The sequence below is a fragment of the Pezoporus flaviventris genome, unplaced genomic scaffold (assembly GCF_033815535.1).
Source record: "Pezoporus flaviventris isolate CSIRO_AGI_PZ_B2104156 unplaced genomic scaffold, CSIRO_AGI_Pfla_v1 ptg000131l, whole genome shotgun sequence".
Taxonomy (NCBI): Eukaryota; Metazoa; Chordata; class Aves; order Psittaciformes; family Psittacidae; genus Pezoporus; species Pezoporus flaviventris.
Window position 1 is genome coordinate 1,879,768 of NW_026892679.1, and position 27,130 is coordinate 1,906,897.

Here is a 27,130-nt window from a genome sequence, read left to right on the forward strand (position 1 = left end):
ACAAAAGCTGAGGCTTTCTTGGGAAAAGGACATTTTAGGCTGCAAGTTTGTCACCTCACTCTCCAGGTGTTTTTGCCAAGTGTCCAAAGCAGTGTAAACCATATGCATTGTTCATTTGGATCCTGAGGGCCATTCCTGTTCTGGAAGTGCAGCTCCTGCTTCTACTGGACGTATTTTGAATGACATCCTTCCCTTAGAAATTTATAGGTATGTTTCTCAAATACCAGCTTTCCCTTACCCTGACAGAAACTTGAGGCTACGTTTTCTGCTTCTCCAGTACTCCTCCATACAGCCCAAGAGAAGTCTGCTGATCACTTTTAAATCTCTATGATCCTAACAGCTCTGTAAAACCTAATCTTACAGCAGATTACAGATACAGCCCAAACACTGATCACTGGGACTATGTGAAATGGAGTTTAAAGTTACCTGTGAAAGAATGAAAAATAAGCATTATTTTTGAGAAAGCCTGGTCAATGAGCAGGACAAGGTAAACCTGAAAACACATTTACAAAGTACTGGCCTAGGAAAGCAAAACACAGGTTTCTGGGTTTGTTGTTGCTTGGTTTTGGGTTGTTTTTTGCTGTTGTTGGTGGTTTTTTTTAATAGGAAAATGTTTAGTTCTTTCTAAAGACTCTTGCTTCTGTCATCCAGGATCCATGGTGTGAGAAGTTGATACCTGAGGTTTTGTCATCTGGACTGAGCAGGCAAGTCAGGAGAAAATACTGGGTGCATACTCTTTAGAAATGCTGTTCAGGCAGCAAGACTGAGGTATACCACTGCCGCTTCTGAGAAAGCCTTGCTTGCAGTGAAGTCAGTCAAAAAAGGAAAGAGAAATCAGGACAGACATATTTCCTGAAGCAACAGAATAGAAATAAATCTAGAGACTAGCATAGTGTGCTGATTTTCTCTGCAACGTAACTACTGTGATGGCACAGCAATCCTGTTGCTCGGTAAGAGTATGTGACAAGGAAACAGAGATCTTCCTGTAGTGCAATGACATTAACAGGCCATGTGGGAAGAAAATCGCTACTGCACTGAGAAAACTCTTATCTTGGTGAGGCAGATTGGTTGAAATTCAGATTTTCCTGGCTGTTCTGGGTTAAAGCTGGTTCTTCAGGAATGTTTAAATGGACATATATTCATTATATAAATTCACTGCTGTATGTTTTTAATAAACGTGGGAACCCCCTGTCATTAGAACAGTAGGTAACAAGTCATAGTTCAATGGTAAAAAGAGGAAAGGCTGTAAGGAAAGCCTACAAATAGTTTTGCTGCTCTGTTGAAAACCATGCTATTTACAATACCTAAGGGGCTGCAAATAGCACAGACTCAAAGACAAGCTTTGGAGTCTTTCATTAAAGACCATTTACAAGTTACACGCTGCTATGTCAAAGCAACACGCCTGCTCCACCAACCAGCCCTGCCTTCACAGCTGAGAAGCCCAGCCAGTGAGCATCTCCAAACTGCCTTCTTCACATTGTTGCGCCTTCAATAGCAGTTACGCATGGCAGTAGTCAAAGACCAACTTTCCTAACTGATTCAAAAGCAATTGCTCTATTCTTCCTACTCCTTCCCTGCTCAAGGCCAGGCTGGACAGGGCTTGGAGCAACCTGGTCTAGTGGAAGGTGTGCCTGCCTGTGGCAGAGGGTTGGAATTGGGTGAGCTTTATGGTCCCTTCCAATCCAAACCATGCTATGATTCTATGATTCCTCAGCAGTGCTTGCATTTTCCTAGTTTGCAAAAGTGTCAACATCCTGCAGTATGTCACCAGCCATGTGAAGAGGACCAGGTAAGAGAAGGAGCCCTCTATGAGATCTCCAGTTAACTCCTCCAGGAGTAAGTGACCAGGGCCATGGCCACCAAGGTATGTGTCAAAACATCTGTACCAGCAGTGGCAGGGGCTCACCAGGCCATGGCACCTTCCCCACTTGGAGACGGGAACGTGTCTACCCTGGGACTATGCCGGGCTCTCGAGTTGGTGACTGAAAAAGGGGAAAAATAAAACAAATACGAGCCCGATTATAAAAATTTCAGTGGCAAAGCGCACACCAAGACCCTCCAGCAGGCTCCTGGCTGCCGCGCTATCGTGACTGCAGCCCATGAGGAACCGCGGAGATGGGAGCGGAGCCGCCCTCTTCGCCCCTGCGAGACCGCGTTTGCTTCGCGATGCCGCCGTCCGCGCGGGGCTACCGGTTTGCCCGCAGCAGCGCGAGTCCCTCCCGCCTCCCCGGAGCGGCTCAGCCCCCGCCGGAGGCGGCGATTCCGCTTCAGCCCTGGGCCGGTCCCGCCCCAGCCCGCTAGGCAGCTGAGGAGCTGGGGCAGCACTGTCTCCCCGCGTCCGGCGGGAGCCTCGGCCGCCCCTGTCCGCCCTCACCCGCGGCGCTATGGAGGCGTGCGGGGCGGCGGAGCGTGGCGATGTTCGCATGTGTCAGACCGTGTTCCCGGCCCACGCCGACCACCGCGGCGAGCTGAGCGCTGGGCAGCTACTCAAGTGGATGGACGCCACTGCCTGCCTCGCAGGTAGAGGGGCTGCGGCGGGCGGGAGCGTCGCTTCAGGACTCCCCGGCTCCCTTCAGGAGTTCGCCTTGAGCTCGTCGGCTGTGTGGGGACAGCGTCTTGCTAGAAAACCGGTAGCCCCATCCCCGTATTTGCCCATGACAGGCGAGGAGGAGGTGGAATTTTGCCTTTGGAGGGGCTGAGGGGAGGGTTGAGGGAAAGCTTAAGTCGCGGGAAGCATGTGAGATGTGGGGGTTTAGATTAGGAACAGGCATCAGGGGAGTGAGAAAGCTCGTAGAGCTGGAGGGGAGTGTCAGATCTCAGCGGGTGACAGGCAGCTAGGATGAGAATTAAAGACCACAGCAGCTGAGGGGAAAAAAGGGTAGACAAAAAAAAAAAAAAAAACACTAGAAGAAAGAAAAGTATTAATTTAAAAACAGTGGCACACAGGTTGAAAAAAAATATGCAACATAAACAGCCACAAATCCACCCAACAGGCAGAGCACTCTGTGTCTTGTGTAGCTCAGCTTAGAAAACTTTTTAAATCTCCTCGGCTAACTTGTGGAAGCAAAAAGAAAACCCAAGTCTCTGCCATCTCTCTTGTCAGTGAACCCTGTTTCCAAGTACAACTGCATGCATCAGCAGCCCATAACAAGTCTTGCGAAGAGTACCATGTGTGTTTGGAGAACTCGAGTCTCCATGTGATGCAGTGACACGGTGATCTCACTGTGCAGTGCCACTCGACCTCTACAGAAAGAGTTTGGATCCTGGAGAACTTGTCTCACATGATAATGTATCTGGCATGTACCAACTTCACAATATGATGATGTATTTTTTTTTATTCTAGCTCAGAACCATTTGGTTTTAGCCCTTCAGTGATTAAGCCTGTAACAGTGCTCTCTGTGGAGGGACTGAGCTGATTTCCACAAGCCTTGAACTCAAGCCCCTGCTCTGAAGTGGCAGAGCCCCAAACACCACAGTAGTTCATCCTTGCTCCCTTGGACCTTATTTAAGCTGTAATGATCTTCATCAGCTGTGAATCTGCCACCAGAGCTCACTTTTATAATTGCTTTTACTTGGTTAGGCTTAGGGCAGCAGCAGTCATTCATGCCGTAGGATTAATTCTGTGGCACACAAGGGGATCTTGACATGTGCTTTCCTTAGTTTACTTTTTGTGTCACAGCAAAACTCAACATGCTGGGCAGAGATTTGTTTGGCTTTACCATCTCTCACTCGCATTAGTGCCAGCTGGTGCAGTTGCAAGTGCCTGGGATTTGCACCTTCCTCCTTTCATACCCTGCTGCTTTAGGTGTGCTGCAGCTAGTGCATGGCTGGCTTCTTCCTCACTTTTGAGACTATTTATAACTATTGCTTACTCATCATCTTTTATTACCTGTCGCAGTGACAAGTCCACCCTCTAGGTCATCTGTGACTTCTTCCCTGTCATCCCAGTTTGCTGTGTTTCTAGTAAATGCCTTTATGTGTTTTGCCCTCGTATTTTCAAAGGGAACTCCTCACATACTGATGCAGCTCGTGCACCATCCTGCAGTTCTTCCAAGTGTTTGCATGTGATGCTCACTAAAAATACTGGACTGTTTGGCGTGAGAACTCCTGCCTGTTGTGCAGTGCTGTTTTCTAGCTTCAATGCTAGTCCTCTGTTTTGCCTTTTATTGCGGGGAACTTTTTGGAGCAGGGCTTCCCTGTGTTTATACAGCTCCTAGTGTGCCCTAGAGGAGATTTAGCCTCTGACTTGGAACTCTGGCTGCTATGGTCAGATAAATAATAAATCACAATAACTTGCTGTAAAAAGGTAACTATTGGCCTATTAAATATTAACAGTAAAGATGTTTATCTCTTCCAGATTAACTTTCATAATTAATACAAATAGAGTGTGTTGTTTTTCATAGTCAAATGCATCCTAGGGGGATGAAGAATGCAATTCGAAATTTGGTAAAATTATTTTAAAATACATAAATAAAATTTAAATAAGCAGGTTTTATTTTTTTTTTTAATTCTTGTTTGTATTTTTGTAATTTCTGCATTTTTACTACAGCACTGAGGATGCACTTACCTGCTCTCCACTGCTGTGACCATGCTAATAAGCCAGTAGATACACCTCCTGTGTCTGAGAGTCTTCAACTGATGTGAAACTTCCACACTGGTTTAACACAGCCAATATTCCTGACATCCTGTGTTGAGGAAAATTGCTGAGGTTTCTTTAGGCGTGTTAACGCTATGTGACTCTTTTTGTTTTGTAACATGTTTATTGATGCTTTCTTACCAGAATGTTCATTTTTACAGACAGACTTTAGAGCTTTTCAAACTGAGAAGGAACATTATCATCAGTTAGCCTCATATGATGTTACCCTTATTTCATGATAAATATTAACTTAGCTTTTGTTTTTCTAAGAGGTCTACTGCAGGCTTGCATTAAGGTGATCAGAAGAAGTGGGATCTATTGCGTTTCGTCTCTCTCTCTTGTGCAAAAGTGTATAGGTGAATATCTTGCTGCAAGCACAGTGTTGTAACTGTGTGTCCCTGTGTGTCTCTTGAAGCTGAGAAACATGCTGGTGTTTCTTGTGTGACTGCATCTATGGATGACATACAGTTTGAAGAGGCTGCCAGGTACAAAACCAACTAACATTAGTCAAATGTTTTTATTCTAGAGAGTCTTATTTGGCAGAGATAAACTGAGGCATTATGAAATCTGAGATAGCAGGCCAGTACGCTCCCTGGAGTCCCAGGGCTGTATCTCAAAACTGCTCTTTTCTAGCTAGACAGCCTGGCCCACCTAGAAAAGAGATCAGTTTCACACATAAAAAAATAAACTGCAGTTACTTTGTCTCGGCAACCTAGATGCCAGGTAAGAAACTGATTGGCCAGTGATCTAATTAAAGGCAGTGCTGCAGTCTGTTACTTATCTCTGTTAAATAAGATATATGTGCCTGTAACAGTTACTGTGTGATTTTTTTTTTTTTTCTTCTGTTGCAGGTGCTCTTCAGTTGATTTCTTAATATCTCTTTCATCTCTTTTAGAAAAATGTGTACATGTAACAAAACAAAAATATTTTGTATTTGTGATCACTGAATATTGATAATGTCCTGCTTTCAGCTGGGACAGTTGTTTTTTTCCTAGCAGCTGGTGCAATGCTGTTTTTTGGATTTAGCCTGACAACAGTGCTGGTAACATCGATGGTCTGACAGCGATGCTGGTAACTGATGCTTTAGTTGTTGTTCAATAACACTGATGCTGATCAAGGGCAGTTCAGCCTCGTGCTCTGCCAGGAGGGGCACAAGAAGATGGGAGGGAGCAGAGACAGGACAGCTGATCTGAACTATCTAAAGGGATATTCCATTCCACAGAATATTATGCTCGGTATAGAAACTAGGGGAAGTGGTAGGGAGCCACTGATTCCTGCTGGAGTACAGACTGGGCATCAGTCACGGGGTTGTGAGCAATTGTATTGTGCATTTTTGTTTTTTCTGAATTTTTATTTGACCTTTTTTTTTCCGGTTGTTCCCTATTATTGTGGTTTAAGCCCAGATGCTGACTCAGAACCACGCAGCTGGTCACTCTCTCCCCTGCAGCTTCATCCCCCAGCTCCTGCTGGGATGACGAGGAGAATTGAAAGAATGTAACTCCCATGGGTTGAGATAAGAACAGTACAGTAGCCAAGGTATAACACAAAACCACTACTGCTACCACCAGTAATAATAATGATAAGGGAGATAACAAGGGGAGAGAATACAGTTGCTCACCACCCGCTGACTGATACCCAGCCTGACCCAAGCAGCTGTCTGGGCCTTCTGGGCGAGTTCTGCCAGTCTATATACTGAGCATGATGTGCTGGGGTATGGAATACACCTTTGGGTAGTTTGGGTCAGGTGTCCTGTCTGTGCTTCCTCCCAGCTTCCTGTGCCCCTCCGCACTGGCAGAGCATGAAAGACTGAACAGTCCTTGATTGGTATAAGAATTACGTAGCAACAACCAAAACATTGGTGTGTCACCAGCATTGTTCTCAGACTAAAGCTGAAAGCACTGCAGCAGCTACTAAGAAGGAGAAAAATAACTGTTACAGCTGAACCCAGGACACCTGTTACTATTATAAATATTTCTATCGTTGTTATAATTTCTATTATTATTAGATTTTACTTAATTTTAGTTATTAAACTGTTCTCATCTCAACACATGGATTTAATCTTCTTCTGATTCTCCTCCCCATCCCACCCAGAGCGCGAGTGAGTGAGAGCAGCTGCATGGTACTTGCTGCTAGCTGGGCTTAAACCACAGCAGTCTACAAGATAATACAGGACTACTGTTTTAACCATTTTTCATTATTTTCCAAAGGATAAAAGACACTGAAAGGGGAAATTGCATATTTATTCCTAAGCCATATCTTTACAGAAACTTAAAGCCATCACTTTGTAGGTTTCATGTATTTTTACACCTTGCAATCTGGAAATCAGTGAGTGCTTAGATGGAATGAGCCATCTCATCAGTGGGGTTACACTGATGAATATGCATGCAGTTGTCCTGACTGAACCAAACAATGCTGGCTGTTGGATGTACAGCTCATGTCAATTTAAAACTGTTTGCAGCACAGGAGTTTAAAACAGACATCCTCTCACAGTTCTGAACAGCAGATTTTTAGACTAGTGGCCATTAGGATGAGAACTAGAAGTAGTAACAAAGAAGTGAACATTGTCATTCTTAGTCTAGAACTCCAGAGTTTTTTGGTCATATTTACAAAATTAAAAGTGTTTGTCCTGCATGTAATTAATTTCTGGTTTTTTTGTTGTTGTTGTTGTTTTGTTTTGTTTTGTGTTTATTTATCCTTGGGAAAAAATCCTCTCTGTGAAAACTGTAATCAGAGAGTCCTAGAAATGAATTCAGGCATGATATTTCCAGCATAATATTTCAGACTTCAGTAGCTTCAGAGCAGTTTTCTCTCGTTTCCAAGAGCAGAACAGATCTCCTAAAGTATAATGAAAATACTTTTCCTTCCAAATTTATTTCCAATATGTCTCTATTCCTCCTTCCTCTTCTTGTACCAATTTTTCATTTTTAACATGAATTCAGGCTACAAGCCTAGTAACTGTGAAGTGGTTTCAGTAATTGTTTTTCAGTCTCAGGTTATCTCTAACATTCCGATAGTAGTTCACTGTGTAATTTCCAAAATTTTGCCAGATCATTTTGATTATACAAACATCTTGCATAAATAAGAGAGCTCTTGTATCTTACTCTAAATTAAAATATGTTTTGTAAGTTACCTACTGCAAGGTTTCATTTACCTAACTCAGGTTACCAAATGTTCTGTAACTCTTCTGTACATATTTCTTTTTGGTTGACATGGAAACAGATATTTCCACAAATCTCTTTATTGCAAAACTCAATTTTATGCCATAATAACAAATAAATACTTCTTCCTTGTTTTTTTAATATGCAGCAGTTTTAATGTGCAGCAGTTCAGTGCTAGTAAGAATATCTGATTTTAAATTAAATGTATTTGAATTTTGTTAGTGCTCCATATGTGAATAATATTCAGTCATTCTGTTACATTTTAAAAGCTTTCTGCTTTATGCCAGATGAATATCTGTTTAGGGATTCTGTGTAGGTAAATGGTGTTCTGTGACTTCTGCCCTTACCTAGTTAAATGCCCAAATAAATCAGGTTGTCCAAAGTCAGAATATGTGTTATAATGTAAACCATTTAATTTTGAAACAGCTCCTGAAAGTATTTGAAAAAACATTTCACTATCATAGTGTCTGGCCATCTCAGTTCTGACGTCTTCATTTTCTGATCTGGCCATGGAGTCTAGAGTACACTTTTCTGCCAGAAAATGTGAGTCCAGCTGCACAGACTGCTTTGTGCACCAGGGAGGTGCCAGTCAGTCGGGGTGTCTGATGTCCGTGAAGTTCAGACCTGCCTTGTTGCAGGACTGTCTCAGGCCCAGTGAGATCACATCCAGCTTTGTTTTGTTGTTCCCAGCCTGCAGTTTTCTCATAGTCAGACAGACCCAGATTTACCTCTCTCAACCTTTCTTATGCAATGTTCTCACAGAGAGGAATAGAGGTCAGCAGGGAGGTGTCACTGACAAAGGTGAAATGAACAATCTTTGCACAGAAGAATACTTACAGGCCAGTAAGCCTGAGATTGAGACCTTTGCGGTCCCTGATGGGACTTCATGGACAATCCAGTATTGTGACATTTTTGACAGGGACCATGACATCCCCTGCATGCATCTGTAGAGACTCTGAATTCTCTTAAGGAAGGCCTCTCTCACTATTGGTGTATGCTGCTTTTAATCGTGCAGGTTGTCCAGTTAGCATATTCCCTTTTTTTTCACTGCATATTTATCATTAGCGCTACTGCTGTGTTACTGAAGTCCTCTCTCTTGGGAGTTTTATGACAAATACAGAGCCTTCAGAGGTGTTTCAGGGTACTTGATTGGGTTTTGACTTGAGCCTTTCTAAAGCCTTTACAACATTGTAATGTTAACTTCTCCAAACTTAGACATAAATACAGTGTTGCAATTATGAATACATTCTCCTTTTTCTGGTGGTTCCCTTAGCTGTGAGTTTAGAATTACTGTATTAATGGTTGTGCTTTTTCTTTGTAATCAGTGAGGGAACAATTCCTTCTGAATATGTTCTTCAGATGCTAATGAGGGCTGTATATTTGCTGTATGGTCTTCTTTTGTATAGCCATTTTCCTCCCCCATGTACTCAAAGGTTTCCACTTGTGTTCTTGAATGTGAGCAAGAAGAAAGTTTCCATGTAATTAGTTGTTCCTGTCTGGTAATGTAAAGGAGCAGGTTTCCTATTCCCCATTCTAGTGTTTGGTAACAATTCATTTGAAGTTCTGGCATAGAGAGAAGCAATTTAAGAAAAGCCAGATACCTTTATATGTCAAAACCCTATTCATTAAATCAGGGAGAAATGATAAAAGTTTTTTTTAATATAAACCCTGGTCATGACTGTGCCAAATCCTTAGCTATAAATGCCTATTTCATAGGTACTCAAGTGGTCTGAGTTATATCTTCAAGACTCAGATGTAGCTAGCTGCACTTAGCCTACTCTGGGACTGATCTTTACAACTGTCAGTCTGTCTAAATTCCCTGAAGGCAGTGGTCCTCTGATGCCGTTATCTTGTCTGTTGTTCTGACTTACCATGTGCATCATGTCCTTCTATTGCTGTGCTCAATAAGGCAGTTTTAGGGGAAACTGCCTTCTTTCCACCCTTTCAGCACTGCCTGTTCAGAATCACGCCTGTTACCAACACTAACAGGTACTTTAGACATTCCAGAAGGAAATAAATTAGTTTCTCATTTAAATTTGATACTATTTAGGTAGAAAGATACAATTCTGTTTGGGGATTCTGTGTAGGTAAATGAGGAAGAGTAGTTGTTCAGAGGTGTGCTGTTAAGAGAACAGAAGGGACATGCTTCAGCCCTGTTCTTGGCTAAAACTTGCAGTGACCTCTTTCCCAATCCTTCAAAGATGTGAAAGAGCACCTTTCCTCCAGGTATTATTTCTTCATGTACATGTATCTGTATGCTAGAGAGTATACAAGGAGTGTATCTTGTGTGATAGACACATCTTGTTTTGCAGACAGACATGTCCCTTTGACCAAAAGCAGAATGTAGCCCAAAATTTCTTGGGGGTCGTGGGGCCTGAGGCATGCCTGATGTCACACAGGCATCAGCAAGGAGAACGAATGCTAATACTAAGCTTACAGAGTTTTCTGAACAACTAAAGTTGTTACTGAGCATGAATGAAGTCTGGTGAATTACAGAGCTAGACCTTTTTCAGGGCGTTTTCAGTATGGGATGGAAGGCACAGACTGATTAATGACTGATTAATGATTTTTTTCACTATTAGGAATACCTAGAGAGGCAGGTTCAAGCCCTTAGGAAGCTGCATGATTACATACCATGCTCTTTTTCTTAACAGGGTTGGACAAATTATTACCATCAAAGCAAAGGTGAACAGAGCATTCAAAACCAGCATGGAGGTAACAGATCATCACTATTTTAACAATATTTAAAGAATAGAAGATAGGTGGGAGGAATGGAGGGATGCAGCATGGGTCTGGGAGCTTTGTGCAGATATCTAAAGAATATCTGCCTGATTAAACTGTTTTCATAATGTGTATTATAGTTGCATGTTTCCTGCAAAATAATCGGTGTCAAAATAGAAACTGGACTCTGAAGACTTAAAATATTTGGCAGGTGTAGTGGACAGGATGGGGTAGGTGGTGTTGGTCCAGTCCAAAGCAGTTGACCTTTAAGCAGTCTTTAGGTCAGAGCTAGGATCCACTGGCTAGGTGGAGTTCTAAGTATTTTTGAAACTTCTGATACAAAAATATATTCAGGTGTGTGCATGTTCATACTCTTTGTTTTGTAGCAAGCATGCAATGCATTGCCCAATCACTTACTTGAAATCATAACTGAACCTTAAGGTTCAGTTTCTCTGCATTATGCCCAAGCACAATTCTTGTTCATAGAGTGGTGCATCTCATAGAGGATGTATTCTTAAAGGTTCTAAAAGTTAGAAAACAGTCAGAAGCTTTGATTCATGTCAGGCCTGTGTCACACAGGATCAATTACGCTGTTTCACCTTGAAGTGTTTCCTTGAGTTTTATACATTTATATAGACTTCTCTGTGCATTCAGATCTCAGGGACTCCAAAGGGCACACATGTAAATGGAAAGAGACCCATACAACTAAATCTAAGTGTCTTTCCTGTTTTTTACTTTATCTTACAAGTGATGCTAAGCATACCTACAGTTGTACTAAAACACTTTTCAGAATTCAGTGGATACTGTGATGTTCTTACGTGTTCAGAGATGTCTCAGTGGTAGCAGCGCAGTTCTTTTATGTTCTTTTCTTTAAGAGACTGCACCATTTTGTCTCAATTCAGCTAACAATGATGTAAATAATTTGTCTCCTTCTTCACTACCTTCTTCCTTCTAGGTTGGCATCAAGGTTATGGTACAGGATGTTTTGACTAATGTTGAAAAAATTGTGAGTGTGGCATATGCAACATATGTAGCCAAACCAGTTGGTGGTGGAAAGGTATTTCTTCTGTTTCCTTCTATGCTAAATTACTGGGACTGAGTTACTTTCTGCTAAATAATCCAGCTTTTCTGGTTGTGAAACACAATAAAATGTTCATACCTGATATTCTGAAAAGTAATAGGAAAACAGTATGAAGTGCAGACTTTATGGAGACGCTTTTTTTCCCACATCTCTGTTCCGAAATTCCTAGGCTTTTTTTATTGTTTCCACTTTGTGTTTCATGTTTGCTAATAATAGAACTAGTGTCTTTGCAATACTGAGAGAGGCAAGCACTGGAAGAGAGATACTTGTGAGTCTCCATAGTCTCTCTCCTTTTCAGTTACTGATCTATCTACATTCTGAAACCTCAAGGGTATTTGGGGTGCGGTTTCTTTATCTTTTACTTCAGACATCACTATTCACATAAAAGACATTATTTTTAAGGTAGCTTCCAATCTCTAATTAATTCTTTGCCATTTATGCTAATTAGTTCTCATGCCAATGTTTCTTCTCCCCAGTGTTTGGCTCCCTGGAGACATTTAGAAATCAGTCATGGTACTGTTAGCCTTCACATTGCTGTGCCAAGCAGGCACAGTTCTTTTAAAGCTTTCATATGAGAAAGGCCTTTCTCATGCTTAGTTTGCTGAAGAGACAGAACCGAGCAGTTTTACCAAAGCTAAAGCCCAGCTTGTCTCTGAAAGGTTAATAGCTAAATTGGTTAACCTGAAAACACCAAAATAGTATAAAGTAAGGATTGTTTATTATTGATTTGATATCATATCAGTGGCGTCAACCCATTTACCCATTTACCTTTTGCCCAAATTTCCAGGGATTAATTAATTAATTAATTCAGGATTAAATTGGTGATGATTAAGGTTAGGCTTAAGACAGTAACACCCCAGAGGGAGTTTGAGACTTCAGTTCAAATTCCATCACAAATTATAGTGTTGGAGAAATTAAAGAACGTTTTTTCAAATCCACTTTTCTGGGCAACTGTTGCTAAAATTGAGTAGAGAGCAAGAGTGTGCACTCACCATCTTAATCTTTTAGTGGGGCTGTCTGGAAAAAGCTAGGAAGCTGTTGAGAAGGGCCAGAAAGGAGGCAAGGAAGCTGCAAGAGAGCTTGAGCGAAGACTCAGAGCCTTCTTGAGAAACATGAGCAGCACTACTGCAGGATACAAAATGTTGTATTTGCCCATGTTGCAGTGCTTGTGCATTATTTTAAGGTTTCTGAGGTAGACCTTGAAGACAAGTCACACACTTGACTGCTCAGTGGCACCTATGCAATATTTATCTAAATGTAATAATTTTCTTAAGCCAGTACAGGTTTGGGTTGGGTTTGTTATTGAACTGACATACATGGGAATTTTTACTTACAGGAGAAGGTCTGATCTTCGCAAGAGAAGGGTGTGTATCTGAGCACAAGTAGCAGTTTTGGGCATAACTGTAGTCTGGAGCTGCACCAAGTGCTGGGTGTTCATGTTTCTCCTCCATCTTAGTGCACCTGAGGGCTTCTTTGAAAACTGGTCCTCAAGATAGGTGGAATAGGCAATGTGAGTATGGAGAGCATTTCTACTCTCCATAGAGGGACCTATTTCTGTCCTGGGTGGGAGTCAGCTCTGGGATACACTTTCCCATAGACTATACGGCTGATTAATGCAACTGGATTATTTTTCTGATACAAAATATCAGCAGTCAAACCTACATATCAAGATCTTTTCCTTTTTTTATCTAAGTGAGAATTGTCTTAAACTGCATGTGCTGTCATGTGCATTTGTATTTAAAAGCTAAAAGAACTTTGTTACTGTGTTTTAACAAGTGATTCAGAAAGGATAATGCAGAATCTCTTGAACTTTAACTCTGCACTTGTTTGTATTAATAGAACTTGTCATCTTGGACAGTTGATAGCAAAAGATTATAGAAAATGCTGATGCCATTTTAAGCTCAAAGTGCACTTTGTTATGATTATGGTGTTTGGAACCTTTTTTTTGTTTGTTTGTTTGCATAGATTGAATTAGAACCTGTAAAGCTTCTGTCTACAGAAGACCACCTGGAGCACTGCCTGGCTATTGAGAGAAGAAGAATCCGACTGGGCTATGAACAGGTCTTTCAGAACCTAATGCAGGAGAGTAATAAGGAAGGTGATTACTGTGGTCAGCATAGAGGATGGAACAAATGACTTACGAGCAGCTGCAAGGGAGGAAAAAAGCAAACAAAATGCCTGAGTAGAGCTCTTTGATGTTGTGGTATCATGTAGAAAAGCATGTGCCAGATTTGTGAGGGTGTGTAAGACATTCTGATAGAGTGGTATTTCTTTGTCTTTCAGACATTCCAGATTTAAAAAAGCAGGATTGAAGGCTAAGCATGTGTTAAATAAATGTGAAATGCAGATTTTCATGTAGGTTATCTGTGTAAGGTTTAACAGCTCACACAGAATGTTGCAAAATTCCTATGTTGGAATTCCTATGTTTCCTTTTTGCAAAGGTCCTGTGACACTAGTTGTAGTATCGATAGGAGGATAAAATTCACTCAGGCTTAGAGTTATGTCTTTGCAAGAAAGCACTAAGAACTCTGTTTATCTTGTGAAATCGTTACCAAGAAGCAGGAGAAGCTTCACTACATGGAGGTCAAAACAGGTAAAAGAAATTTAAACTCCTCATGACCAAATTAGAAAAACTGAGCTACGAGGCAGGTTTGTCTTTATTTCTTACCTCTGTTCTGAAAGATAGTTGCACTCAAAAGTTGCTGAGCTCCCCTGCAAAAGAAATTATTCACAGCAGTTAAGAAATATGCTGGTATTTGGAAAATCTGAGCCATAGCTCCACATACAAACAACAGACATCCTGTGGTTTTACTGAGGAAGGGCTAAACCTGTTGTAAATATAGATTCTTGTTGTAACAATTTAACAAGATTATCTAGAACTGCAGAGACTTGTTTGCTCACAAACAAGTTTGCTAGAAGCTAGAAGCAAACAAGTTATTTGTCTTCATGGTAACTGCCTCATAGGAAACAGCTTAATACCATGAAAGACAAATCAGAGGTTGATGATTTTGTTTCCACTGCCTTGTCTAGGAACTTCCTTGAAGGATCTTATCATTGTTAGCACTAATTCACCTCCTTAAGGAGACAGAACAAGCAAAACAGGGGAAAGAGAGAAGAAAATACTGTGTGTAAAGGCTGCCAGGTAGCAAAATAGGTATAAATCGTATCCAGAAAGTGAAGTTTTTCTGAGTGATCTTATGCAACAACTTAAGTAGGTCCAAAGTACGAGTTAGTCAAATATGTCCACACTTTCATATAATCATAACTTCAGTTAATTATGGCAAAAGTCAAAAGTACAATTCAGATCAACATAGATACACTTTAGAATGATTGGCATCATCACATGTCTGAATCTGATCTTGCAAAACATAACTGCAAAAAAAGATTAGAGTGTGGATGTATAGCTAAACATTTGAAAATGGAACTAGAAAATGCATTACTGATTCAAATCCATACTTCTTACTCTCATGTGTCTTGTATTGTCTCTGGTAATCACAAGATCTTTTGAAACAATCACGCCTAACCTTAATTAGACACATTTACACAGGTGGCCATCATATATGGTGGTCAAAGTCTATGAAAGTCATTTGAACAAGTGATAAACGCTCTGACAACATCCATTAGAGGTCATGCATAGCAACCATGAATAATCACAGGCATATGCAGAGGCTGTTGGTTGTCTGCATTCGCAGATAACCAAGCGTCACAGTGACTGCTTCTGACACCACTTCTTGAAAGGTTGTAGGGGGGCTGGGAAGGATAACTGTGCTGTGATAGACTGCAGTGTGCACCATCCCCTACCACTTATGTCTCTTGGGAGAAGAGAGTAAATCTTCAGCCTTGCGAAAAACAGAGGTCTTCTGTGCCTTTCTTTTTTAATTCTTTTCAGTCTTGCCTGAAGCAAAATGCACCCTTCAGTAACAGGGTATTTTCTTCTTGGCTATCAGAGTTACTTGCTGAAATAATTCATTAATATGTTGCTGCCATATTTCAGATACTTTTGAAGAGGAGCATGGAGTTTCAACTGACCTTACTCATGTACAGAGTATTGAGCTTGTTCAGCCTCCTCATGCAAACCATCATGGAAACACTTTTGGCGGCCAGATCATGGCTTGGATGGAAACAGTGGCAAGTATTTCAGCAAGGTACTTTTCTATATCATAGTCTTCGCACATGGTTCTAAATGGATGTGATTTTAACATTAAGGGTTTCATAAGGATTTATTTTATGAAAAATACAGACCCAAGCCTTTGTGACTTTTCTTCCTTCTAAGATTGCAGGAGGCCTTTGAAGTAATCATGTGGTACAGTTCCTACAGCATGCCACACCCCTGTGGGAGCCAAATGTTACTCTTCTGTTACACATGGAGGCCCTAAGGCAAAAGAGGCAATGTTCTTCTCTTGAGAATCTCAGTAGAAAGTCAGCATTGGACCTCAGAACAGAAGCCTGCCCACCAGGTGGTTGATGCATTGTTTTAAATATAGGGTTACTTGTTAAGTCAGGATAAAACCAGTACAAACCCTCTATCAACTGATACCCAAAAGTGAACAGGCTTCTAAATATTAGTCTGCAGATCCTTATGCCAGAAGAAAGAGTAAGTCAGAGAATAAAAAAGTGAAACAGGTTCTGTTTTGTTGGTGCACACACAGAATGGATGCATAACCTTCAGCAAGTCATTTAACCTTTCAGTCTGAGTCCCCATCCTATGGGTCGTAATATTTTTAGCTTTTTAAAGGGCTTTGTCATCTTCAGGTATTAAGTGTGAAGTATTTAATACTGCCTATTACTGCTTGTCAGTTTGGCCTAGAGTTAAAATCATTTAATTTCTCTTCCAGTGAAATAAAGCCGTTGTTTTTATCCCTCCTTGTTCTTGGATGCTGTACAAAGCTGCTTTGTTAGCAAAACTAGAGTTTCAGTTTGAATTCTTTTTGCATACTAAGTGACCTAATTCACTGCAGGGATGTTAGATATGGGCTGTGTTGCCATTCAGTGAAACCTGGACAGGCTGGAGAGTTGGGCGGAGAGAAACTTGATGAAATTCAACAAGGGCAAGTGTAGAGTCTTGCATCTGGGGAAGAACCCCATGTACCAGTACAGGTTGGGGGCTGACCTGCTGGACAGTAGTGAAGGGGAAAGGGACCTGGTGGATAGGAGGATGACCATGAGCCAGCAATGTGCCCTTGTGGCCAAGAAGGCCAATGGCATCCTAGGGTGCATTAGAAAGGGTGTGGTTAGTAGGTCCAGAGAGGTTCTCCTCCCCCTCTACTCTGCCTTGGTGAGGCCGTATCTGGAATATTGTGTCCAGTTCTGGGCCCCACAGTTCAAGAAGGACAGGGAATTGCTTGAAAGAGTCCAGCGCAGAGCCACAAAGATGATTAAGGGAGTGGAACATCTTCCTTATGAGGAGAGGCTGAGGGAGCTGGGACTCTTTAGCTTGGAGAAGAGGAGACTGAGGGGTGACCTCACCAATGTTTACAAATATGTAAAGGGTGAGTGTCAGGATGATGGAGCTAGGTTTTTTTCAGTGATGTCCAGTGGTAGGACAAGGGGCAATGGGTGTAAACTGGAGCATAGGAGTCTCCGTGTGAACATCAGGAAAAATTTCTTTACTGTGAGAGTGACAGAGCACTGGAACGGGTTGCCCAGGGGGGTTGTGGAGTCTCCTACATTGGAGATATTCAAGGCCCGCCTGGACGAGTTCCTGTGTGATGTACTCTAGGTTACCCTGCTCTTGCGGGAGGGTTGGACTAGATGATCTTTTGAGGTCCCTTCCAACCCTTAGGATTCTGTGATTCTGTGATTCTGTGATATGTTTTCGCTTTTTAACTTTAATAATTAAATGACTTTCCCATTCATTATTAATTTACTTTTGATTTGTAGCCAGTAGTTGTACAGATAACAACAGATTTTCTGTAGGGGTTGGATAAACAGCTAGTTTTTGTAATATTAGAATGCACTGACCTTACACAAGTATGTAATTTTATTGGCTTCCAAGGGATTGTTTCAGATCTTTGCCATAATATGACCCAAAATATTTATCTGTTTTCATTTTTCATTAATTTTATCTAGTGAGAGTCACACTTAGGTTCAAAAAGAAAAGGAAAACATCAGCAAACCAAGTACTGAAAAATTTTTGTTTGAATTAATGTATGTCAAACACTGTTCATCATGTTGAAAATTTCAGGAGTAATGGCTGGTGACAGAGGCTTGTTAAAAACAGAGATTTTGTGCTTTATGCTTGAGAAATGGCTAGTTTTGATACAAACCTTTTGTTAGACCACTCACAATTAGACCTGACCTTTTAAGGTGCCAATTAAGAGTTGCTATGGCCACAAACCGATGGAGGAGCACAATTAGAGGGCTGACGCTTGACAAATATATTTCTAAGGGTGTTTTAAAGGTTACTCACCCTTAAGTTCTCCCACTTCCCTCCTGCCCACAGTTTTTTGGCCGGATAGTAGATGAAAATATTGCAGATAGCAATAAAGACATTTGAATATTAATAATATTTAATAGTTTGATTCCAATCTGTACTTTTGTGTTTCATACACTTGCAGTATTAGTATTTGGGGCGTAGTCTTCCAGAAAACTGGAATTTTTAGGCCTAATTTCTGGGGTTTGCCTCCCTTATTTTCAGTAATACTGTGTTTGCATCTGTCTTGTGAACATTATAGATAAGATCACTGTTTTGCATTTAAAATCAGAGGAGCAACTTAATGAAATGCCAATCATTTAAATCTATTAGTCTGTTAGAAATATGTACCAGTCAGTTAGTTAGCTACAGGTAATTGTGTGCTTTTAAGAATTCTGGTACATTAGTTTGCAGAGTGCAGTTGAGTTAAAAGGTAGGAATGCTACAAAACAGTATTTTTGAGTTTAAGATCTGCACAATGAAAAATCTATTCTCAGATGTGCGTATGGGATTCTTACTGAGGAGTTTTGCACACATGCATGAGGACAGTGTTTTTTCAAAGTCCAAAAATAAATGGCATTATTGTGTATTGTTCCCTACTCATGTAATCTAGAGAGATTCCAGTAAAGACTGGGAATTCGACTACATTTATAACCCCTGAATCATAGAATCATAGCATCATGGAATGGTTGGGGTTGGAAGGCACCTTAAAGCTCATCCAGTTCCATCCGCCTGTCACAGGCAGGATGCTTTCCACTAGATCAAGTTGCTCCAAGCCCTCTCCAACCTGGTCTTGAACACTGCCAGGGATGGGGCAGCCACAGTTTCTCTGGGCAACCTGTGCCAGGGCCTCACAACCCTCACAGGGAAGAACTTCTGCCTAACAGCTCATCTCAGTCTCCCCTCTGTCAGGTTAAAGCCATTCACTCTTGTCCTATCCCTACAAAAGGCCCTTGTTAAAAGCCCTTCTCCAAGTTTCTTGCAGCCCCTTTAGGCACTGGCAGCTGCTCTGAGGTCTCCCCTTACGGAGTCTTCTCTTCTCCAGGCTGAACCAGCCCAGCTCTCTCAGCCTGTCTCCAGAGCAGAGCTGCTCCAGCCCTCGCAGCAAGTCCATGGCCTCCTCTGGACTCGCTTCAACAGTTCCATGTCCCTGTTGTATTGTTGCCCCAGAGCTGGACGCAGGACTGCAGGGGGGTCCTCTGCAGAGCTCAACAGGGGGGAGAATCCCTTCCCTCAACCTGCTGCTCGCATTCCTTTTGAAGAAACCTAATTTTTGCCCACTCCAGAGAGCATGCAGACAAGACCCTAATTCCACATACCCTTCCTTAACCTGTATCTGTGCTGCAAACTTTTTTCCTGGAATGTCTGTGAAGGTCAGAGAAGTGATGAGTTGTTGGTATTCCCTAGTATAGATGACACACTATTGCAAAGGTTTTTCTTTAGCACAACTTTTTCTGTAGCTGTGTGGCTGGGTTTGATCAGGTGTATCTGTTAATCCACTGTACTAAAGGGCAGCTTTATGAGTATACTTGTGGAAAGGGTACTTGCATGGCAGACAATCTTCTGTCCTAGACATGCAAAGTTTTACCGCAGTGGCTACAGCCTATTTCACAAGCAGTACAAAGAGATACAGTAGGACAACCCAGCTGAATATGACTACATATAATTGAGCACAGTGGAGGATTAGGTCTGAAATAAGACAGCTGAGCAGACACACTATGCAATCAGAAGGATAAAGGGAACAGGCTTACTAAGATTTGTGTGTTTGTAATACACTGTTGTCCCCTCAGCTTTTGAAATTTAGCCAACAGTTTATGAATCAGTAAGTGATCACTTCAACGTCTTATGTTCTTATGTATAGGCAAAGATGTGTTTCCCAGCTCAGCACCAGTAGTGAACTGCACATAATTTAGTAAAGCATCCCAAAGTTTAAAATAAAAAAAAACACCAAAAAACCCCGACAAAACCAGCTATGCATTTGACAGTTACATTAGTAGGTTTTAATTGTTATTTCATATAGTGCTAGCAGAAAATGGCTGATAAACAGGCAAAACAGTACAAGTGTTAAATAGACAGACTGACAGTATTTTGCTTGAACATTTTTTCTGGAGCTCAACCTTTCTGCTCAGGTTTCTTTTAATCGTTTAAAGGATTTATGATCTGGCTTTTTTACATACTGAGCAATATCCTACTCCCCATGCTGTCATATAGAAATTAACGAAACTCTGTGAAGTAAATGGTTACTCTGTAGTAACGGATTCCTGATCTGGCTCCAAAACAAGGTAGCATCAAGCAGCAAGAATTAATTATAGTCAGTGTTTGTAAAGTGTGTTGAATATGAAACAGCATGACATAAATGGTACTATTATATATGAAGCTGGAACTTTATGCACGTGGAGCTGAACATGTTAACTGTATTTCAGTGAGTTATGGAATAAATCAGAGTAATATAGTGATCTTCTGGGTTGCACAAACCTTGTTTCTCTAATCACTACCACTTCAAATCTAGCATCGAAGTTTTTTAACGCAACTGTATGTTTTGCTCTCTGCCTCTTTTGCTTTCTTTTTCAGCTGCCTTTGTCATTCATATCCTGTCTTGAAATCAGTCAATATGTTTAAATTCTGGGGACCATCCGTTGTGGGTGACCGCCTTGTTTTCAATGCAATTGTGAACAATACATTTCAGAATAGGTAAGCTCCTCACCTGGTTGTCTTCCTTGACTTGTCCAGCACCAGCCTAAATGCGTGTTTCAGGTTGCAGCTATCTGTAGGGTTTGCATTACTAAATAAATGATTTTTCCGCTGGGGCTTTCAGGGATATACCTGTAACTGTCTGTGTGTGCCTTTTTTTTATTTTTCTCAGTGTCAGTTTTGAAAATTTTTCTCTGACATTCACTCTCAATTTAAAGATCGTTTGTTAAAAAATTCCAATCCTGCCAATTCAGACCATGAATGTAACTTTGAAATTCAGGGATTTTCAAGAGATGAGTTGATCCCACAGCTTTGTTTCTTCGTAAGACTCAAGCTTGCTTCCAGGATCTTCTTGTCTTGACATCTGTTTACAGATCTAGGTTCTACTTATTGCTAGAAAAACACAGGCTTTATTTTGTTTATTTCTTTCCAGTGTTGGTTTGAGTGTACACAAAGTTGAGGCTTTGCCAGTTGCAGTTTGGAATAAGTGGCTGCAGCCCATGCTGAAATTTTATCTTTATTTGAGTATATGGTCACTGTAACCATGAAACAGAGATTTTAGCACACTGAATGCCTGGTCCTGGAATTTAGTGGTGTGGCTGTTGACCCATAGTGCAGAGAGCCTTCTTGCTAATGGTTACTGTAATTTTCCCATGCATGTGCTACCTTCTCTACAAAAGTAGGGCTACTCTCGTGTTTGCCTTATAGAGAATTACTCTCCTCTAACCTTTGACAACAGGATAGCACTTATCTGATAGGCTGTTTCCCCACCTACAGCATGGCTTTGGGCCAACAGACTCTTAGGTTATGCCAGGGCTGTGACACATCTTATGGAAACCCTGTCCCAGCAGGAGAACATGTTCAGAAGTTGCAAAAGGTGTAGCAAGACAAGCCGCAAGAAGGCAGAAGCTAAAGTAATTTGTCCTCCAAATTCTGTACAAGGGGGAAATGTTGCCCTGGCATTGCTGTTCTGTGCCTGTTTTCTTTATAAGTGTATTTGGCCCCACTGAATGCTAGCAGGGAATTAATTGCCTTCATACCATGCTTCTGCTGAATGTCAAATCAGTATCATCCTGTTCACTTTTGCTGTCTGTTCTCACAGTATGCTTACTGGTGGTCATATTTTGTCATTTAATTCAAGCTAGTGCCACCTATTATTTTATTTCTGAAATGTTTCTGTCCAGACTAATTTATTTTGTATGCTACAGAAGCTATTTGAGTCAGGCCTCCCTCATAGAGAAAGGTATCCAGCAGCCCTTTTAGTATGTCTCAGAGCTACTTCTGCATCACTTGTAGTAGTTTAATTTAAACTTCTATTTCAGTGTGGAGGTTGGTGTCCGTGTTGAGGCTTATAACTGTGAAGAATGGATCAAGAACCAGCCACGGCACATTAACAGCGCATTTCTCATTTTTAACGCTGTGAATGACAGTGGAGAGTTGCTCACCCTCCCCAGAATCAAACCTACTACACAGGTCAGCTCTCATCCTCAGGAATAGGACGAATGCATACATGATGATTGGACTTCATGATCTTAAAGGTCTTTTCCAACCTAGTTGATTCTATGATTCTATGAGATTATGTGGTCAAACCTAGAACACTGCATGTCACACAGCCAGCCACTGTGTGGCATGCATTTTCCTTGCTGGAAAAATGGAGGACTAAATAGGGCACTAAAATTTTCTCACAGAAAAAAAAATCCTCTAAATGAAATGTTTGTCTTTGAGTGAGCGATTTTTCATTGTTAACTTCAGTCATCCAAAACTGAGAGGTATAGTGGAGGGGCACTACCCTCCATTATAAGTTCTGTAGTTAATGGACAGGGAAGAAGAATCTGCTATTTTGCAGGTTTTTGTACCTGTCAATAGCTGTCTTGTGCAGCCTCCACTGACTGTAGATGAAACTCCTAAGTGTTTAGTGAACAAAAGTTATTTTTATAAACCCTTAATGAAGGTGAGAAATAGAATTAATATGCAAATTTGTAGGAGTCAAATCCCATGATGTGGGTAGGCTTTCCAGTTCCTTTGACATGGAGACCTCAGCATGTGTTTCCCTGAAAGTGATTGATGAAGCACTAAGAGCAGTTTGAATACTATTTGCTGTGATGTCACCTGTCATTAACCTTACTGCTCCAGTTACATAATTTTTAGAGAGCCAGCACAGACAGAAATAAAATGATTATTCAGCATCAGTGAACTTGCAGTTTATGGGATGGCAACTGGACAAATAAATGCAGGTGTCCTGTGCACTAGCTGAGTCAGTAAGGTTCATTACCGCCCATTACATCGTGTTCAAAGAGGGAGAACTGACACTTCCTCTTAAAGAAACAAAGAAAACAAGCCATAGCAGTTTAGCTTCTGTCAGAAACATAGTGCTTCCCTAAAGACCTGCCTAGAGCGGCATCCACAAACATGAAAGTAAGAACATGCACGCACATTTGTTTACAGCAAAGAAGACAAATCTTGGAAAATTAGTATGTGCTCAAGGTAGTTTAAACTTTCAGTGGTCTTCAGTGACAGCTGGTATGGCAGAGTTCTACCAAACAGGCAAGAGATGTTTTCAAAATTCATCATGTAGTTTAAAGAAGGCTGGGATGCACTAATCTGGAGATTCTTCTTATTCCAGAAGCTACATGTCAGCTCTTAAAAGCTGATTAAAAGAAGCTTTTTGAAGTGGCATGTCCTTCTAGATAACAAGTCCTATGAGCTTTTAATGCAGTTTGTTATGATGTATGTTCTTAGGTTGCTTCAGTGCTTCAAAAAAACATCCACTGGTGCAGAATAATAACAAGGGAAGACCTGCCACCTGAGTAGGCAAATCACATCTGTTTGTACAGATGGCACATTTAGAAAGTGCAGAATAAGTATGGTGCACTGCCCAGCTGCCACTGTGTTAAATGTGCTAGGAACGTGCTACTGTGCTACAACTTTTTTATTGGATTGTTGGTGCAAATTTAAGGGAATATTGTAAAGTCAGAGGAAAACAACTTGCTCAGGCGAATCTGGGTAAAGGCCAATATACAGAGTATGTTATTTATTTGTAATACCTCTCTGGCATTTGTCCATCTGTAAGAAATAATTTTTAGTTGTCTTTTTTTTTAGACTGTGTCCTAAAATAATCAATGTGTTACTGTCTGGTTTACTTTTTGTAAAGGATGGTATGAGGCGATACCTTGGAGCTATTGCCAGAAGGAGAATTCAACTAATCAGGTATATTCAGGTATATAGTTGAGTTACAAATAGAATTTGATTTTGAAAAGTTTTTTAATGTATCCTCTAAAAAAGTAATCATTTGTTTAATAGTGAAAGTCTCCTCAAACATAACTATTATGTTGCTTAACTTTCTGACCAGTTTTGCCGAAGTTGCATTGAAACTATCAGAGGTTACTTGTCTCAAAAATACTTTGCTTTTTAGTTTTTTTGTTTCCCTGTGTTTCTTGGGAAGAAAAAGGAGTTATTGCAAACCTGTCTTGCAACTGAAAATTGATAAAATACCTGTAAAAGATTTAGAAGATGCTTCAGCCTGTAGAACTGATTGTTTCTAGCATATGTAGAAAGAAAGTGTAAAGAACCATTCATGCTATAATTTTTCTTTTGTTTTAGAAAATGTATACTATCTGCTAAAGTAGACAAACCTTCTGATCTCTGGGAGAAAAGCAACCAGGTAATCTGTAGATCGTGTCCTATTGTCTGGTTGCATAAAATGGTGTATTTGTATACTTTAGGCATGTATAACACTTGTACCTACCAGTTTCCAAAGTGGACTGTCTGTACTTAAGTGTTAAGATAGTCATAGAAGAATGGATCAATTTGTAATAAAATCAACTTTCTTTTTTTTTCCCTCTTGAAAAAAAAAATAAATCCTTCACTATTGATTTAAGAGTAAATTTCATACAAATCATTAAAAATGGCTTTAAGATAGACTCTTAGCAAGTGCTCCCTTAAGCAGCCAAGCTGTAAGGTCTCCTACAGATTTATGACCCAGTGTTTCCAGCTTTTAAAAAGCTGAATTCTCCTGTGGAGGAATTAGTTTCTTGGTTTTTTTTTTTTGTGGTTTTCCTTTTTTTTTGTCTTTTTTTGCTTTATCCAGCCACTGACTTTCTCAATTGCTGTGCAAAGACCATTTAGTAAATGCTAAAAGGTGGAGCAGAGACAAACCAACAGACAGATTAATAGTGAAACTGTGTAAATATGCAGTCAGTAGTGATGAACCTGAAACCTGAATTTAGGTGGACTTACAGACACCCTAAAGGCTTTTTTCAGTGCCAGATTTTTGTGGTTAAGTTTTCATTGCATTTAAGGTCTCAGTGGCTCCCAGCAGTTTTACCTGGTCTTTTTCCATTACACAACACCAAAAAAAAAAAAAAAGGATTATCATGCAGGAAGTGATTTGCTGTTAACAGTGACATCTCTGCTGTTTGAAGCAGCATTTCTTTTCTGCAAACAAAAAATATAAATACAGGCACAATGATAAAAAAAGCTTACTTAAGATTTTTTTTTAATATTAAAACCTGTCATTAAAGACTCTAAGGCTGTATTTTCTTTACACAGTGGTTAAATGAGAACTCTATCCACTGTAGTCAAGCATAAATAATGAATATATTTGCACTTTTTCTGCTCTGAGCATGCTGTGTAAAGCAATTGCCAAGATAGACCACAGCTAGATCACAATGAAGAGGTTAATTTTCTAGTAGTTTTTAATTCCTGAGGAGGAAGATGGACGAAACCATTAATTTAGTGGTCTGAGAGGAATACCTGTATTATCTCACTGGGCGTCACAGTTTCTCTGCACTGCTTTATAATTGGAGAAGCCAAAAGTAGTATTTTGTTGTTTAATTAGGGCTATTTGGCCAACAGCAATGTAAGCTCATAATCTAGCTATTGAAAGTATTTAATTCAGAAACACTGGACTGCGTTTTCTGGAAGGAACACTTTTGGGCCTATATATATTTGTTTGCCATTGAAGGGTAATGATAGAAAAAGAACACCTTATTTCTGCAGTGTTCAGTGAAATGTAACTTTGTTCCTTTTTTTCAGAAAGGTATCTTACTTTGTCCCTGCCCACTGCAGGGGGGTTGGAACTAGATGATCTTAAGGTCGTTTCCAACCCTAACTATTCTATGATTCTATGATTTACAGGCATATATGAGTTACAGCAATATAGCTGCACTGACACACCTAGCAGCAAAACAAGGATGGGAAGTAACCAGTACAGTGGATGATGTAAGTGCATAATTGTGGATAGCTATATAGCCATGTTATGTTTCACCATAAGAGGTGGGTGGAGAAAAGCAACATTTTACATTTTTTTTTTTGACAGTGTTTATTTAGTACTGTGACTAGGGCTGAAAACCAAAACTCCCCGAGGTTACTGGAAACGTTGCAAAGCAATTTCTGGTTGTCCAGAACACAGTGCAAATTGGAAGTACCATGGAGTTCTAAGATGGTCTCAATGGCTGGTGAACACAAGGCCTTGAATTGCAGAAAGGCAGACTTGCAGGCAGCTGATCAGTTGTGGTTGTTGAGCAGCACTCAAGGAGAGTGTAAAAGCGCAAACAAACTCGTATCTCATTTTTGTGAGGCATTTTCTTTGCCTCAACTGACATGCTTGGTTTTGTAGTTTGGTTTTGCCAGATGGTTTGATTCCACTGAAGCACCAAACTTAGACGTCTATCTTTGATGAGTCAGTGCTGTTGATGATCTATGGTGCTTCTCATGTGACTGTGATACATAAATTTTGTGCAGCACCCTGTTATATACTGTCTTTACCAACTTCGCAGCATGGGAGATACTTCTAAGTAGCAGGCATTATTTGGTGATAGTTCCAAGTGGACACTCCCTGTGGGCAGGTGGCAGGAATTTATATACCATATTTTTCAGTCCCTGTCTTCTCAGTAGAATCACAAAATCCCAGACTGGTTTGGGTTGGAAGGGACCTTAAAGCTCATCCAGTTGCAAGCCCCCGCCATGGGTAGGGACACCTTCCACTAGACCAGGTTGCTCCAAGCCCCGTCCAACCTGCCCCAGAGATGGGGCAGCCACAGCTTTTCTGGGCAACCTGTGCCAGGGCCTCACCACCCTCACAGGGAAGAACTTCTGCCTGAGATCTCATCTCAATCTCTCCTCTGTCAGGTTAGAGCCATTCCCCCTTGTCCTGTCCACTTGACTTTTTCTGTGCACATTTTTCCTTCCAGATACTTCTGTCCTTTTTCAGTTAAAAAACTACAGAAGCCTAAAAGCAAAGCACCTCCCTATTAATTGATCAGTGTTGTAAACTCAAAATCAGTAAAGAATCTTACATGAGCCAGTTTTAAGATAGGAAGATGCTGTTAAGAAAATCAGTAGCAAGATAATTTAGCTGGGAAAATTATTTTAACTTAATTGCAGTGCATGTTTCCCAAACTATTGAGGGATACCTGTTAAAGTTTGGTTTC

General features: G+C 40.7%; 2 protein-coding genes across 3 annotated transcripts in view; one reads left to right on the top strand and one right to left on the bottom strand.

Moving 5' to 3' along the window:
- Window positions 1-27,130, bottom strand: part of RASGRF2 (Ras protein specific guanine nucleotide releasing factor 2) — a 280,188-nt gene that overhangs the window by 55,114 nt on the left and 197,944 nt on the right. The gene's annotated exons all lie outside the window — the stretch shown is intronic.
- Window positions 2,376-27,130, top strand: part of ACOT12 (acyl-CoA thioesterase 12) — a 32,519-nt gene continuing 7,764 nt past the window's right edge. The window contains exons 1-11 of one of the 2 annotated variants that reach the window (XM_061478711.1): window positions 2,376-2,520; window positions 5,052-5,121; window positions 10,449-10,509; window positions 11,471-11,572; window positions 13,562-13,694; window positions 15,591-15,741; window positions 20,580-20,699; window positions 22,022-22,172; window positions 23,851-23,906; window positions 24,300-24,360; window positions 25,836-25,919. In XM_061478711.1, coding sequence (XP_061334695.1) covers window positions 2,385-2,520; window positions 5,052-5,121; window positions 10,449-10,509; window positions 11,471-11,572; window positions 13,562-13,694; window positions 15,591-15,741; window positions 20,580-20,699; window positions 22,022-22,172; window positions 23,851-23,906; window positions 24,300-24,360; window positions 25,836-25,919 — 1,125 coding nt within the window. In that variant the 5' untranslated portion in view covers window positions 2,376-2,384. The remainder of the gene's footprint in view (window positions 2,521-5,051; window positions 5,122-10,448; window positions 10,510-11,470; window positions 11,573-13,561; window positions 13,695-15,590; window positions 15,742-20,579; window positions 20,700-22,021; window positions 22,173-23,850; window positions 23,907-24,299; window positions 24,361-25,835; window positions 25,920-27,130) is intronic. The other variant, XM_061478712.1, reaches the window with a different exon arrangement.